The 12,443-nt window shown below is 59.1% G+C and overlaps 2 protein-coding genes across 2 annotated transcripts in view; one reads left to right on the top strand and one right to left on the bottom strand.

Moving 5' to 3' along the window:
* Positions 1-2,271, bottom strand: part of PIK3R3 (phosphoinositide-3-kinase regulatory subunit 3) — a 77,366-nt gene extending 75,095 nt beyond the window's left edge. Inside the window, exons 1-2 of the mRNA XM_030278839.4 lie at positions 2,138-2,271; positions 945-1,569 (exon numbers count right to left, since the gene is read on the bottom strand). Of these exons, the coding sequence (XP_030134699.4) occupies positions 945-1,260 (316 nt within the window). The 5' untranslated portion in view covers positions 1,261-1,569; positions 2,138-2,271. The remainder of the gene's footprint in view (positions 1-944; positions 1,570-2,137) is intronic.
* Positions 2,272-7,476: 5,205 nt separating this feature from the next.
* TSPAN1 (tetraspanin 1) lies at positions 7,477-12,258 on the top strand. Its single transcript, XM_012575332.5, has 8 exons — positions 7,477-7,619; positions 7,759-7,823; positions 8,819-9,025; positions 9,412-9,486; positions 10,184-10,282; positions 10,640-10,786; positions 11,263-11,346; positions 11,548-12,258. Exons 2-8 carry the CDS (start codon positions 7,767-7,769, stop codon positions 11,599-11,601), a joined length of 723 nt encoding a protein of 240 aa, XP_012430786.4. The 5' UTR covers positions 7,477-7,619; positions 7,759-7,766; the 3' UTR covers positions 11,602-12,258.
* The last annotated feature ends 185 nt before the right edge of the window (positions 12,259-12,443 follow it).

Genomic DNA, 12,443 nt, shown 5'->3' with positions numbered 1-12,443 from the left:
GGCAGGTTTTCCTGCCAGGGCTGAAGGCAGTGCTGCTCTGCCAGCCCCAGGCCAGCACCGACAGCCATTTCTGCTCCACACATCCCGAGCAGGAGAACACCATGGCTTTGACTGGGGTCACTGCGATGTGCCTGGCTGGAAAGGGGGGGGTGGGGAATTCTTACTTTGGTTTTATTTTTTTTTAGCTCGTGTACACTGTGCAACTGCTGTGAAATCCTTCCCGGCCCCCAATGCACTTGGGCCACACTGAGTGGTGAGGGCAGAGCCGCTGCATGAGCTTGGCAGATCCAGGCAGAGAAATGGCCACGGGCCCCTGTGCCAGGAAGGGTCCTGCCAAGTGTCCCCCCCAGGGCTCTGCTGCAGCCCCCAGGGACAGAGGAGCCCCCCAGGGACTGACCACACCACTTGCCAGGATTGTCCCCTGTCCCAGCTTGCAGAAAGTGACAGTGAGGCTGGGAGCTGGCCGAGGGCCAGCACTCACCCGGGCACTGAGAGCAGCCTGAATCAGGTGCCGCAGTGGTGGGGAGAGGAGCAGCTGGAGAAAAGGTCCCTGGGGACCACCATAGGGCTTTCTGCACGTCTCTGAGGAGCCAAAGAGGCCTTGCATCTTCTCCTGTGCTCTCAGGGATGTGGATCTCCTTGGACACCCCATGTCAGCACGGCAGCCAGCCTGGGATGCTGGTGAGGAGCAATCCCTGCAGCATGTTTGGCTGGGGGGTAGCGACACTCTGGGCATCCCCCGCCCCTCCTGAGGCTGCCTCGATGCACCAGGGCAGATAATTCCCAGGACAACTTCTTTTTCTGGGGCTGGATCCCCATCCCGAGCGTGGTTTCCCACTAAGCCACCTCAGCTGCAAGCGTCCACCCCGGCTCCACACCACCCTCACCATCTTGCGGGGGACACCCACCCGTGGACTCCCACCTTCCTCTCCCCTCGCACTCACCCCAGGGCGTGGGGGTCCCAGCGGGTGGCAGGGGCAGGGGCCGTGGCCTGGCCTTGGTGGCGGCGGCGGCGATGCGGGTGGGACCCAGGTACTCCACGTAGGTGCCGGGGAAGTCTCCGCGCTCCTTGGTGCGCTCGTTGACGCCGTGCAGCCACCCTTGGGGGTTGCGCTCGTCCCCGTCCTTGTAGTTGGGGCTGCCGAGCAGCCCGGCCCTGCTGACCGTCAGCACGTCCCCGGGGCACAGCGCCAGGTCCTCCTCACGGTCCTTCTGGTACTCGTAGAGAGCCCGGTACTGCAGCCCGTCCGAGGAGGCCATGGCGGCGGGGCCTGGTCACCGGCCCGGCCGGGCCCTGAGGGCTTGGAGCGCTCCTTTCCCTGCACACACGCCGTGAAAACCTCAGTGTGGGGAAATCTGCGAGACGGGGAGCGGCTGCTGACCCTCCAACCCCAAAATTGCTCTGGAGCCACACCAGCGCCTGGCACTTGCTGGGTCAGGTGTGGGTAAGGAGCTGTTTCTTCGCCGGGGCAATCGGAGGGGAGCGAATGATGCTGTTGGGGGCAAGGGGACAAGCGTGTGTCCTCGTTAGCCTGGCTTCATCCGCACCGTGCTGGGGACATCCCTCCCCTGCCGGAGAGAAAGGCAGCGCGTTAGTGACCAAAGCTCTGCCTTGACCCCAGTGCCCGTCCCCATCCCAACCTCCCGGCCACAGGGAGAGCCCAGCGGCTCGCTCGGCTCCCGCTTCCCAGGGAGCTCCCGCCAGCCGGGCTCGGCCACTGCACGCCAGGAAAGTACCGGCAAGAGTCTGGAAAGTAGGGCAAGAGATCACGCCACGGGTTTTTAAAATAGACATATGTGCTGAGAAACCTCCTGCCGCACGCAGCTCCCCTCCGGCAGCTCCAGGCTGGCACTGCTGCACGGAGCTGGCAAATGAAGATGTAGGTTTTTCATATGGGTTTGGTTTTGGGTTTTTTTTTCTTTTTTTTTTTTTAATTTTTTTTTTGGTTCATCTTTATATATTCCTCCAAGAGTGACATCATCGTTAGGGGGAAAGACTGCTGCTGCCGACCCACTGTCCCCCAGCTTCCAGCAGGACCCCGTGGAAGAGGGATGGAGGGATGCTGAGCAGCAGCCGTCTGTCTGTCCAGCCATCCACCCGCCTCCCAGAGCCCTCCCGCCGCCCCTCCAGCCTTACCGGGCGCGGTGGCTCCGCGGGCGGGAGCAGCGAACGGGAGCGGAGCGGAGCCGGCTCCCGGCCCCGCCGAGCCGCGCTCCGGCGGTGATGTCAGCGTCCCTCCTCCTCCTCCTCCTCCTCCTCCCGCTCGGTAGCCGGGCGGCCCCCCCGCCGCAGCGCGTCGGGGGGCGGGGGGCACCCGGCTACCGAACGGGAGGAGGGAGAATTGTAGGAGTAGGTGGATGACTTCATTCCCAGATGCAGCATCTCTGCTCCCAAATTGCATCCTCTGGAGGATGGAGATCTTCCATCTGTGGGTCTCCATCCATCCTTAGAGGTGCTAAAGCGCAGGAGAGGACCAGCACCCCATGGACACCCCCCTTATGCCAGCCAGCTCTCCCTGTGCACCCGCACAGAATCTCATCCCTTAACCAGGCTGAAAAACACGCACAGGACAGGCAGGAGATGTCATGGAGAATCCCAGCTCAGGGATGCTCTGGTTCCTCGCTCTCATCCTGAGCTTGGACAAGCTGTCCCAGCATTTGTCTGTCTGTGAGGCACAGGGAGGTGGATGTGATGCTCCCAAAGGCTTGCTTTGGTTGTTGGTTTTGTTGTTTGTTTTTTTTTTTTTCCTAAATCCTTGCTTCTCATGCTGACTTCTCTGAAATGGTTGTGGCTCCTTGTCTTTGCTGCAGGTTGGACATCCTAAAAATAGATGGCACCTAAAACACGGGCTCTGGAAAGTGCACGCTAGCTGAATCCAAGCCACTGCAGGCAGCAGTGCAGGGGTGGCATGAAGTCCGAGGAGGAATACCAGGTTCTGGGAAAACTCGGGAAACAGACACAGAGGTCAGCAGAGCAGTGCAGGAGATGCATGACCCTTCTCATCCATAATTTCAGTAACCCCCCTTCCTTTCCCTGTAGTGCATGGCCTGATGGTGCAGGGCAGCAGCATCCTGGGGGATTCCTCCTCAGCTGCACTTCCTTGTGCAGCACACAGCCCCTATTGCCCCACTCCCCAGCTGCATCCAGCCCAGCTGCTGGTCCTTAGGGATTAAAAGAGAATTTTCTCTCCCTCATCCCATTTCTGCTGGCACTATGCTGCTGTCACTGCTGGTGGGACAGGGTCAGAGTTGGCTGTGAACAGCCAGGTGCTGCCCTCCCCACAGTCATGTTTCCCCAGTCATGTTCCCTGTGCCCCACCAGGGGTGAAGAAGTTTTGCTGAGTCTCTGAAGCCCTGCCTGGTCTCCCCAGCATGTCCCACAGGGCTGTGAAGTCAGCCAGGCTGAGCACAGCACCAGTGCTTGGGGGCTGCCTGGGGAAAGGCAAGGAGGTGTTTCCCTCCTGGGACAGGACTGGAGCTGGGGAGGCAGGCGGGTACATCACCCTCCGGTGTCACCACCCATCCTGTCCCAGGATCAGCCCAATATACAGGCCAGGAATCAACGCAGTCCTGCAGCATGGGGGCAGGGAAACAACCTGGCATGACACCCCTCCTCTGCCCTTCCCAGGATGCTGGGTGGATCCCTCCTGCCCAGTGCAGCTATCTTTCCCTCCTGATGCACTCTTGAGGTCCCCAAACACAAAGGCACCATTTCCTGTTGGAGCCAAGTTCCACTGACCCCAATCCTGCAATGCTTGGGTGGGGCTGAGCATCACCCCAGCTCTCACTGGCTGGGTGCTGTCCCAGAACCCCCCGCCCCCCCCCCCCCCAGAGCACCCCTTACACCCCATTTCAGGTGCACTGCATGAGGATCATTCCCAAAACTCTGCACCTCGGACTGCCTCTCACCCTGTGGCACCCCTACCTGGTTAATTTAAACCCCCACACCACTCCAGCCCAGAGTTTGGCACGTCCCCCAGGGTGGGCAGAGGGTCCTCAGGAAGCACCCTGTGAAGGCTGCAAGAGGTGCTCCAGGCCTTTGCTGCTATTGATTGAGCCAGAGGAGCTGCTTGTCGGGCCCTGATTAATCCACCCTCGCTGGATTAATGAGCAGCACTCACGGCAATGAGAGCTTTGCCATGACTTGCTTGGCCTTGGCTGTTCTGTGGAGAAGCAGGAGGAGCTGTCCTTGCTCCCTGTACCCCACAGATCCCTTCAGGCTGCTCCTTGCTTCCTGTCTGGGCAGCCCAGGATGGCTCTGTGGGGAGGAGAGCGATGTCTCCTCACTGGGGTGCCCATGCCCTTCTGCAGCTTCTCTCCTCCCCTGGCTGGAGGGATAACCCTTGGTGGGAGCATGTCCAGGGAATGCTCAGCATCCACCTTGCCTGCCTATCCTGGCCTTTACAAAGTGACAGGGGTCCCACTGCTCCCCTCTTTGCTTTTGGGGGCTGCCATGCTCGCGTCCAGGGAAGTTGGCCACATGGCTGTGAATAAATAGAGCAGAAATAGGGCTGTTAACATGCCCGGCTGGAGAAAGTGAGGCTGCAGAACTGGGCTGAGCCCTTTCCAGCCAGAAAAAAAACATAGGGAAAAGGTTTTGCATTTCCTTTGACATTTCAGAGTTGACTTTTTTGGTATCACCACTGTTTCCTCAATTCGGAATGGGCCTTTATTTGCTTTCTCTTTAGGAACAGGAAAACTTCCTGTCTCTTGGTTTTCTTCTCGACTGCCCAGCTTTGAGCTCTGGCTTCTGTGGATTTTGGTGTAGGGAGAGCCAAGTGCCTCTTCAAACAGTGGGGCATCCATGGACAACTCTTCCCACTTGCTCCCACAGCCAAGCCCTGCCATCACCACCAAACTGCCTGCTGGGCTGGGGCTACCCAAGCCTGGGGAGGGAGAGGCTGGAGAAAACCCAGGGACATAAGGAAAGACTGGAGGTGCTGTTGGGGCTCTCTCCTGCCTCTCTGCAGGGCTGGAGCTTCCCAGCAAGGCAGCTGCCAGGAGCTGCTGGAGGGGATGCTGGCAGGGCACCAGCGTGGCACGGGGACACAGGGCACCTCAATGCCACCTCTCTGGGCCACGGGCACAGCACACCCCATGAGCAGAGCTAGGCCAGGACACACATGGGAACAGGCACGGGAGGAAGCCCAGCCAGGTGCCAAGGAGGGACACTGGCATTGAGCCCCTCGTTGGTTGTGTTATTGGCACACAGCTGGGACAGCACTGCCATGAACAGCGGCTGCGTGGGGCACAGGGACACATCCTCCCCCGGGGGACACACACAGGGTGAGGCACTGCTGGGAATCACTGGCAGTCCCCCTTATCACCCCTGGGTTTACACCCCAGGACACACACGGCAGAGGTCACAGCACCAGATGGGGCAGCTCCTGCTCTTGGGACTCAAGTTGTGGTTTTGCACATAGCCACAGAAATGAGGAGGATTCCCCCAGAAATGGGAGCTGCAGCCACAGGGAAATCAATGTGGTCTCACTGCCTGCTCCCTCCCAAGGTGGGGGAATTGGGATTTCCCCAGCTCTCCAGCCAAAATGCTTTGACTCCTTTTGAAGCTAAGAACTGAAATATTTCAAGACATCAAAAACTTTTGGCTGATGCAGATATTTATTTCTCTGCATCAGGAGGTGGGAAGTGATGAATTCAGCACAAATCAGCAACATTCAGTAACTTCCATCTGCAAACCCAAAGTCGGGCTCATTGCTGGCACATTGCAGTGTGTCCATCCATCCTGACTGCCCAGGTGTCTGGGTGCTGGACAGACAGCTGGGTAGAGCAGCAGCCCACAACAGACATGTGAAAGCCCTTTGCAAGGGACTCACCTGGCTGAGGATATCCCAAATATCCTGTCAGCCACAGACTTGGCTGGTCTCCATGGCTGGTGATGCCTTCAGCTTCTTACCCAGTGCTTTACCAGGAGGGAAACTGAGGCCACATCTCAGTTCTCAGTGCCCAAGCAGGGACAGGCTGCTTGGAGGAGCTTTGCTGCCCCTGCCCTGGTGAGAGGCACCCCCATGCTCCAGGGAAGGGGATGCTGAGGATCCAGCTGGCCTGTGGGAGAGGATGGGGACAGCTGGGAGATGGCGTGGCCTTGCTGGGCAGCAGGGACATGAGAATGTCACTGGACTCGTCCTTCTGTGGTCAGCTCAGGCCTTCCCAGAGAACCAGAAAATCCAGCCCTGTCTCCCTCGTGGGGCTCAGGTGGGGGATGCTGGGGAGCAGCCAAACCCCAGGCTGTGGCACCAGGCACTGGAGGTGGTGAGGGGAACAGTCCATAGCTTGTCCTCATTTCCCCCCCTGTGGCTGGCAATGATTGGGAAGGAGAGCAAGTACTCATGTATTTGCCAAAAATTATTTTTGGGGTAGGGGATTGTGTGCAGCAAACAGGGCCAGGCTGGGATGGGGCAAGTTTTGGCAGGGGGCAGTGTGAGAGGGGGTTTAGGAGCAGCTGTCTCCCCTTGGGAGAGGAATGAAGGCTTGGCCCTGACTCTGAGCAGCTTCCTGGCAGCTGAGGGCTGCAGAAAAGGGCTGAGGCTACAGGCAGTGAGGGGCTGAGGGCTACAGCCCCCAGCTGCAGCACGGGTTGTGTTCATACCCAGGGTGCCTGGGAGGGTCAAAGGCTTCCCCCAAATACCACTGCAATTCGGCTGGAGCCAATGGGGCTGACTTCATCCTGCTGAAATGTATCATTACAGCCAGGAAGGGAATGTGCTGTGGGGTTTGGGGGAGCTGGGTGTGGGGTGGAGCGTGCTGGGCACACAGAGCCTGGTTTCCTGCAGGATGAGGTCTCCCCTGCCTCGTGCATCTCTTTGTGGTTTGATGACAAGTTGAAGGAGCACGCTGTGGGTGCTGGTGATGGGACCAGCACAAGCTCCTGTCCCAAAGGAGCCAGGGTCAGGCCTGGGGAAGCAGCATCTCCCCCTCTGTGTGGTGTGGCTCTTGCAGTCCTCCTCTGTGGGAAACCAGCCCTGTTTCAAAGCGTCTTTCCAAAGAAAATCACTTTTGGCAGCCCTTAGGCAATGGCAGGTTTCCGCTGACTGCTCCAGTGCTGGCATCTGTCATGGCTGTCACTGTCCTCTCCCTGTTGTGTCCCCGCCAGCAAAAATCCACTTCCCCGAGCAGCACTTGGGGAGGTCTGTGCAGCTTTGGCTTTTCCTTTGCAAAGTGGCTCGAGTGGCCATTCCCCAGCACCCTCCTTCGCCAGCTTCTCTCTTGGCCCAGGATATTGGAAATTTGGGGTTTGGAGTGGTGCCGGGAAGGGGCAGCAGCAGGTGACCCCCAGAATCAGCCTGTGAAGATGGGGTACCACAGCCGTGGCTGGCACAGGAGGCCCGGGGGCTGTGAGCGCTGGCGGTGCCACAGCTGGAACAGCGGCGGGGTGGCAGCCGGTGTCCCCACGGCAGGAGGGACACGGGCAGGAGCCGGGATGCTCCCGCGGAGCTGCCAGCAGCAGAGGGCAGCCGGGCTCCCCGCGGCACCGGGGCGGCCCCGGCGGGGCGGGGGCGGCCCGCACCGCGCCCGGTTAAAAGGCGGCACCGGCGGCGCGGTGGAGGCACAGCGGGCTGGGACAGGACGGGACCGGACTCTGGGATCTGCTCTCCCTTCAGGTAAGTTGGGTCTGTCCCTCCCCGCCCGTGCGGACCCCCCGGTGTCCCCTGGAGGGGCGCTGGGATCTCGGGGCGCGGCAGCTGTGCTGGGTGGGGGCTCCCCCGTAACCGCTCCCCGTAACCTCTCTGCTCTCCCCAGGTGCAAAGATGGGGTGCTTCACCTTTATCAAGGTCATGATGATCCTCTTCAACCTGGCCATCTTTGTAAGTGTGTCCCTCCATGCTACCCGGGGCTGGGGTCTGTGGGAGGGGGTCCCGGGGAGCCTCCGGAGCTGGGTGTGGGGTGGGTCTGGCTGCGCTCTCCTGCTCCTCCGCGCTCCTTTCTGGGCTGGAGAGTGTGGGCAGGTGGGTGTAGGTGGGACCTGCAGAGCCCAGAGGGCTGTGCCGTGCTCTGGGGACAGTGGCTGTTGCATCAGCTGCCCCTGTCGCTGGCTGTGCTGAGGCCCCAGGACAGTGGGTTTGCTGCGTCCCTGCCGGGGGGGCTCTGCCTCTCTAGGGGAGCAGCCCCTGTGTGTGCCTGTGGCTTTGGGGTTCCTGGATGTCGGGAATTCAGAGCACATGCAGGCTCTACTCCCACCCAGGGCAAAGGGAGTCGAGCTCGCAGGGGCTGCCCTGGCTCTGCAGGAGCCACCTGGAGAGGGGTATGGTACGATACAGCCTTGGGAAGGAGGGGTGCAGCCTCCCGGCTCACTCTGCTGAAACGCTCCCTCTGTAAAGCTCCTGCCAGGATTGAGTGTGGTGGGGAAGGTCGAGTGGGCAGAGAGGAGGGTTGGCACAGACTGCAGGTGGCCAGAGTTGACCTTGACCAGGAGTACATGACTGTCTGGGATCAGGGGCTGCTCAGCTTCTCCTCTGGGTGAGCAGGCAGCTGCCCTGTATGGAGGAACTTGTGGCAGTGCCTAGACTGGGGTTGTGGGGAGGCTGGTGGCGCTGCTGGCTTGGTTGCTCCACTGCTGGCACTTAAACCTCTTGGGCTGGGGAGGGGGGCAGCTGTGACACTGCCCAGGGGATGTGCTGCTGGTGGGGTGTGTTTCAGGGTACTGACCTGTCTGGCAGTGCCCTGAGGTGCCCACAGTGCCACAGAGTCTTGCTTTGGTGTGGTGAAAAGCTGTCAAGGGGAGAAACACCTGTACCAGGGCCTTGCCTGAATATCAAATCTTGTGCCTACCTGGAAGCTGACATTGCCTTTCTCCTCCCAGCTCAGTGGCGGGACCCTCCTGGGAGTTGGCATCTGGGTCAAAGTGGACGGAGAGTCATTCCTGAAAATATTTGGGACGCTCTCCTCTAGCATCCTGCAGGTTGTGAATGTGGCCTATCTCCTCATCGTCATTGGTGCCATCCTGCTGGTGATCGGCTTCCTCGGGTGCTACGGTGCCCAGAAGGAGAGCAAATGTCTCCTGATGATGGTATGGACCTGTCTGATCTCCTTATCAAGCCTCATGTGAGCTGGGTCTGTGATGGGAGAGACCTGATGGGCAGATTTCTCTGTGGAGATGATCTCTGTGGGTGTTTCCATGTGGTGGCAGTCTGGGTGACCCTTGGAAAAGCAGTGTTGGACTCGGTCTGCCCCAGAAAGGGTGAGAGGAGGCAGGAGGGTGTGCTGAGTTGGGGTCTCTCTCTCTTGGAGCTCAGCCCTGTGCGGGTGGAGGGCTGGAGGACCCCAAGGTTGTGCTGCTCCTGCCCAGGAGCAGAGCTGGAGGCAGGGAGGCAGGAGGGCTGGAGCCCTGCAGAAGCAGATGATCTCCAGCATTCTGCCTGTCGGTTTGACCTCCCTCCCTTTGCTGTGTCCTAGTTCTTCTCAGTGGTGCTGATCATCTTCATTGCTGAAGTTGCTGCTGCCGTGGTGGCTCTGATCTTCACAGGTCTTGTGAGTGCAATACCTGAGTCTTGGGTTGGGCTGATTGGGACATGTCCTGCCCCTCGGGAAAACAGGAGATGTGGGCTGGCAGTGCTGCCCATGGGTGTGGCTGCTGTGTAGTGGTCAGTGCTGCAGGAGGAAGAGATGTTGGTCACTGCTGCCACCAGCTACGTGGGCAGGCTGGAGTAGCCTGAGGGTGATGGGAACAGGGGATCCTGTTATATCATAACCCTCATATTTTTAGGATAAGTTTTGCCCACTTCTTTCTGTCAAGCCCCTCAGTCCCTAATCAGCTTAAGCTTGACACCACCCCACCTCTGAGGGTAGGAGCCACTGCTTGAGGAAGTTCCTATTACCTCATGCTGAGCAAATTCACCCCATTATTAGGAACGTGAGAAACCACCTGGGGGAGAAAGGTGACTGCCTCATTAGGCACTGGAGAAGTCAACCGCAGGGCAAACTCATTCCTGGCTCCCTCACTTAGCCCTTATCAGATGACTCACTGGGCATAAGTGACCTTGTGCCACAAAGCAGTGGTTAGGGGGGAAGGGGAAAACTCAGTGGGTCAGACGGACATGGTGTGACTTCCGGCCATGCTGGGTCTTTTTGGTCTCCTCTCCATAGGCTGAGACCAGTGTGGGACTGCTCAGCTCTGTGGTGCTCCCCAGGACCTTCTCTGATGGTGATTTTCTGCCCTTTCTTCCAGGCAGAGACGTTACTGACAGGTCTGGTGACCCCGCTCCTGAAGGAGAAGTATGGGGTGGATCAAACATTCACAGAGATCTGGAATGTCACCATGACAGAGGTGTGCTGGGCCCTGTGGGTCGGGATCCTCCCAGCATGGGCTTAGGTGGTGCACGTCTGGGTGGGATGGTGAGATGGAAGTGGGGATACATCACAATCCTGGACGTGCTGAGCTGTCAGCACCTCCTCAATTTCCCAGGTTCCTGGGAACTACTTGCCTGGGACCTAGTGGGGTGAGAGCTGTATGTGATGGTCTGTGGGGCAAACCCCTGGTCCCAAGGTGACTACTGAGCAGCCCACTGAAGCAGGGTTGAGCTGGGTGACACCCTCCGTGAGCCAGTGGGGTCTGGATGGTGTTGGAGCCTGGAGGGAGACCTGAAAGATGCTCTTCCCATCCCTTCCTCTCTCTCCCTCTTAGGTTCACTGCTGTGGCCTGAATAACTACACAGACTTCAACAACTCCGTCTTCTATGCGACACACCAGGGCTACTACCCCAGGCAGTGCTGTGGCATGGAGGACACTGGCAACTGCACCAGCACAGTGGCTGCAGAAATGGATGTCCAGGTAGGGCTGTGCTGCTGGCTCTTGGCTCTGGCAGAGCCTGACTTGGGGTGTGCCTGGGCACAGGAGGGAGACCTCTCCTGTAGCTCCAGCCCCAGCTCTGCACATGGTGGTCCCATGGGCTTTAGGTTCTGGGGGGAGGCTGTGGTGGCCTTGGCTTGGCCCTGGTGGAAACAAATAAAGCTGTTATGTTGTTCTGGTCCTAAAGGGAATAGAGGGGCTTGCCTGGTGCTGGGCATGAACCCAGGAACCACTCTGTCTTTTTAGGTGATTTTCCTGCTTCTTCTCTTGCTTTCCTCACTCCCCACCCAATATTTGGTCTGAGAATGGCTGAGTTGCTCCTGAAGCCTCAGACCTTCTCCATGGCTGTGTGCTCTGCGTTGGAGAAGCAGTACCTCCCTTTCTGGGGGATGCTGTGCCCTGGCAGTTGGGGTATTGCCACCTCTTGCCATCCTCACCCGTGTGGTTGCCTCGTGCAGGGCTGTTTCAAACAGATCTTGGAAGAAATCAGGACCAACGCAGGAGTGGCGGGCGGAGTGGCAGCCGGCATCGCTGCCCTGGAGGTGAGTACTGAGCTCTGCTGAGCTGCCTCCTCCTTGTGCTGGACCCCCCTGGGGGGCCCGGGGGGCTGGTGCAGCTCCAGGTTACTGAGCCTCCTTCCCTGGGCACGTCCAGCCCTCCCCTGCTGTGCTGTGACCCAAACCCATGTTGGGAAGGGGAGGGAGGCTGTGCATTTAAGGCTGATTTGCACCTTGCCCCCCCAGATCGCCTCCATGGCAGTTTCCATGTACCTGTACTGTCGGCTGGATGAGAAGTGAGCCCCTGAGGCAGGAGGGTGACCTGCCACCCCCCCATGCTGGGTTGCAGCCGTGCCGTGCCATGCTCTCTGGGGGACCCCATCCCTCCCTGGGTCTGATGCTCTCCTGTGCACTGTGATTTGTAGCTGTATTTTGATCTACTGAGCTGGGATCTGTAGAGTTTGTGTATATTTTTGTACTGATATGGCGTATGGAGCCTGTACATAGAAATTTGGGGTGTTTTTTGATTGGGGGGGGGGTGTTGGGAGAAGCTGCTTGGTCTGTTTGGCTGATGCCAGCAGGAGATAAAGCAGCAGAGGGGATGTTCAGGGCTGCTGATCTGGCAATGGCACAGTGATGCCTTGATAAACCCCTGCAGGTGGGTGCTGTACTGCTCTCACACTGTCCCCACTGTGTCCTCCTGCACCACTTGGAGGTGGTAGCTGCACCCTCACTGGGGTGTATCCACTCCTGCACCCCTGCCAGCCCTGGCCTTGTTGCCATGTGGTCCCCTGAAAGAGGGGCTGGCTGGGTGCTGGCTCATCTCTGCCCCGGCATGGAGACAGCCCTGGTGCTCCCTGGCTCTACAGGGGCTGAGGCTGCCCTGTGCCATTTCGTGCCTGAGCCCCTCTCCATGCTGTAAAGAAATGCAAATAAATTTTTCATCTTGGATACAAATTATTTTCTAGAGATGATCTTGGTGCTGCCTTTCATAAATACCCTCTGCTGGTGGGGGGGTGCAGGGTGGGGGCTGCCTCACCTCCCTCCCCCCTTCCCTTCCAGGTCCTTCCAGGCAGCACAGCCCTACCCACAGCCTCCCTGCCCTCCTTGCCTGTGGCTCCTCACCTGTTCAGGTGCCTGGA

Source organism: Taeniopygia guttata, chromosome 8 (assembly GCF_048771995.1).
Source record: "Taeniopygia guttata chromosome 8, bTaeGut7.mat, whole genome shotgun sequence".
Taxonomy (NCBI): Eukaryota; Metazoa; Chordata; class Aves; order Passeriformes; family Estrildidae; genus Taeniopygia; species Taeniopygia guttata.
Note: the sequence above shows the minus strand (reverse complement) of the source record. Positions and strands in the feature narration are given on the sequence as shown.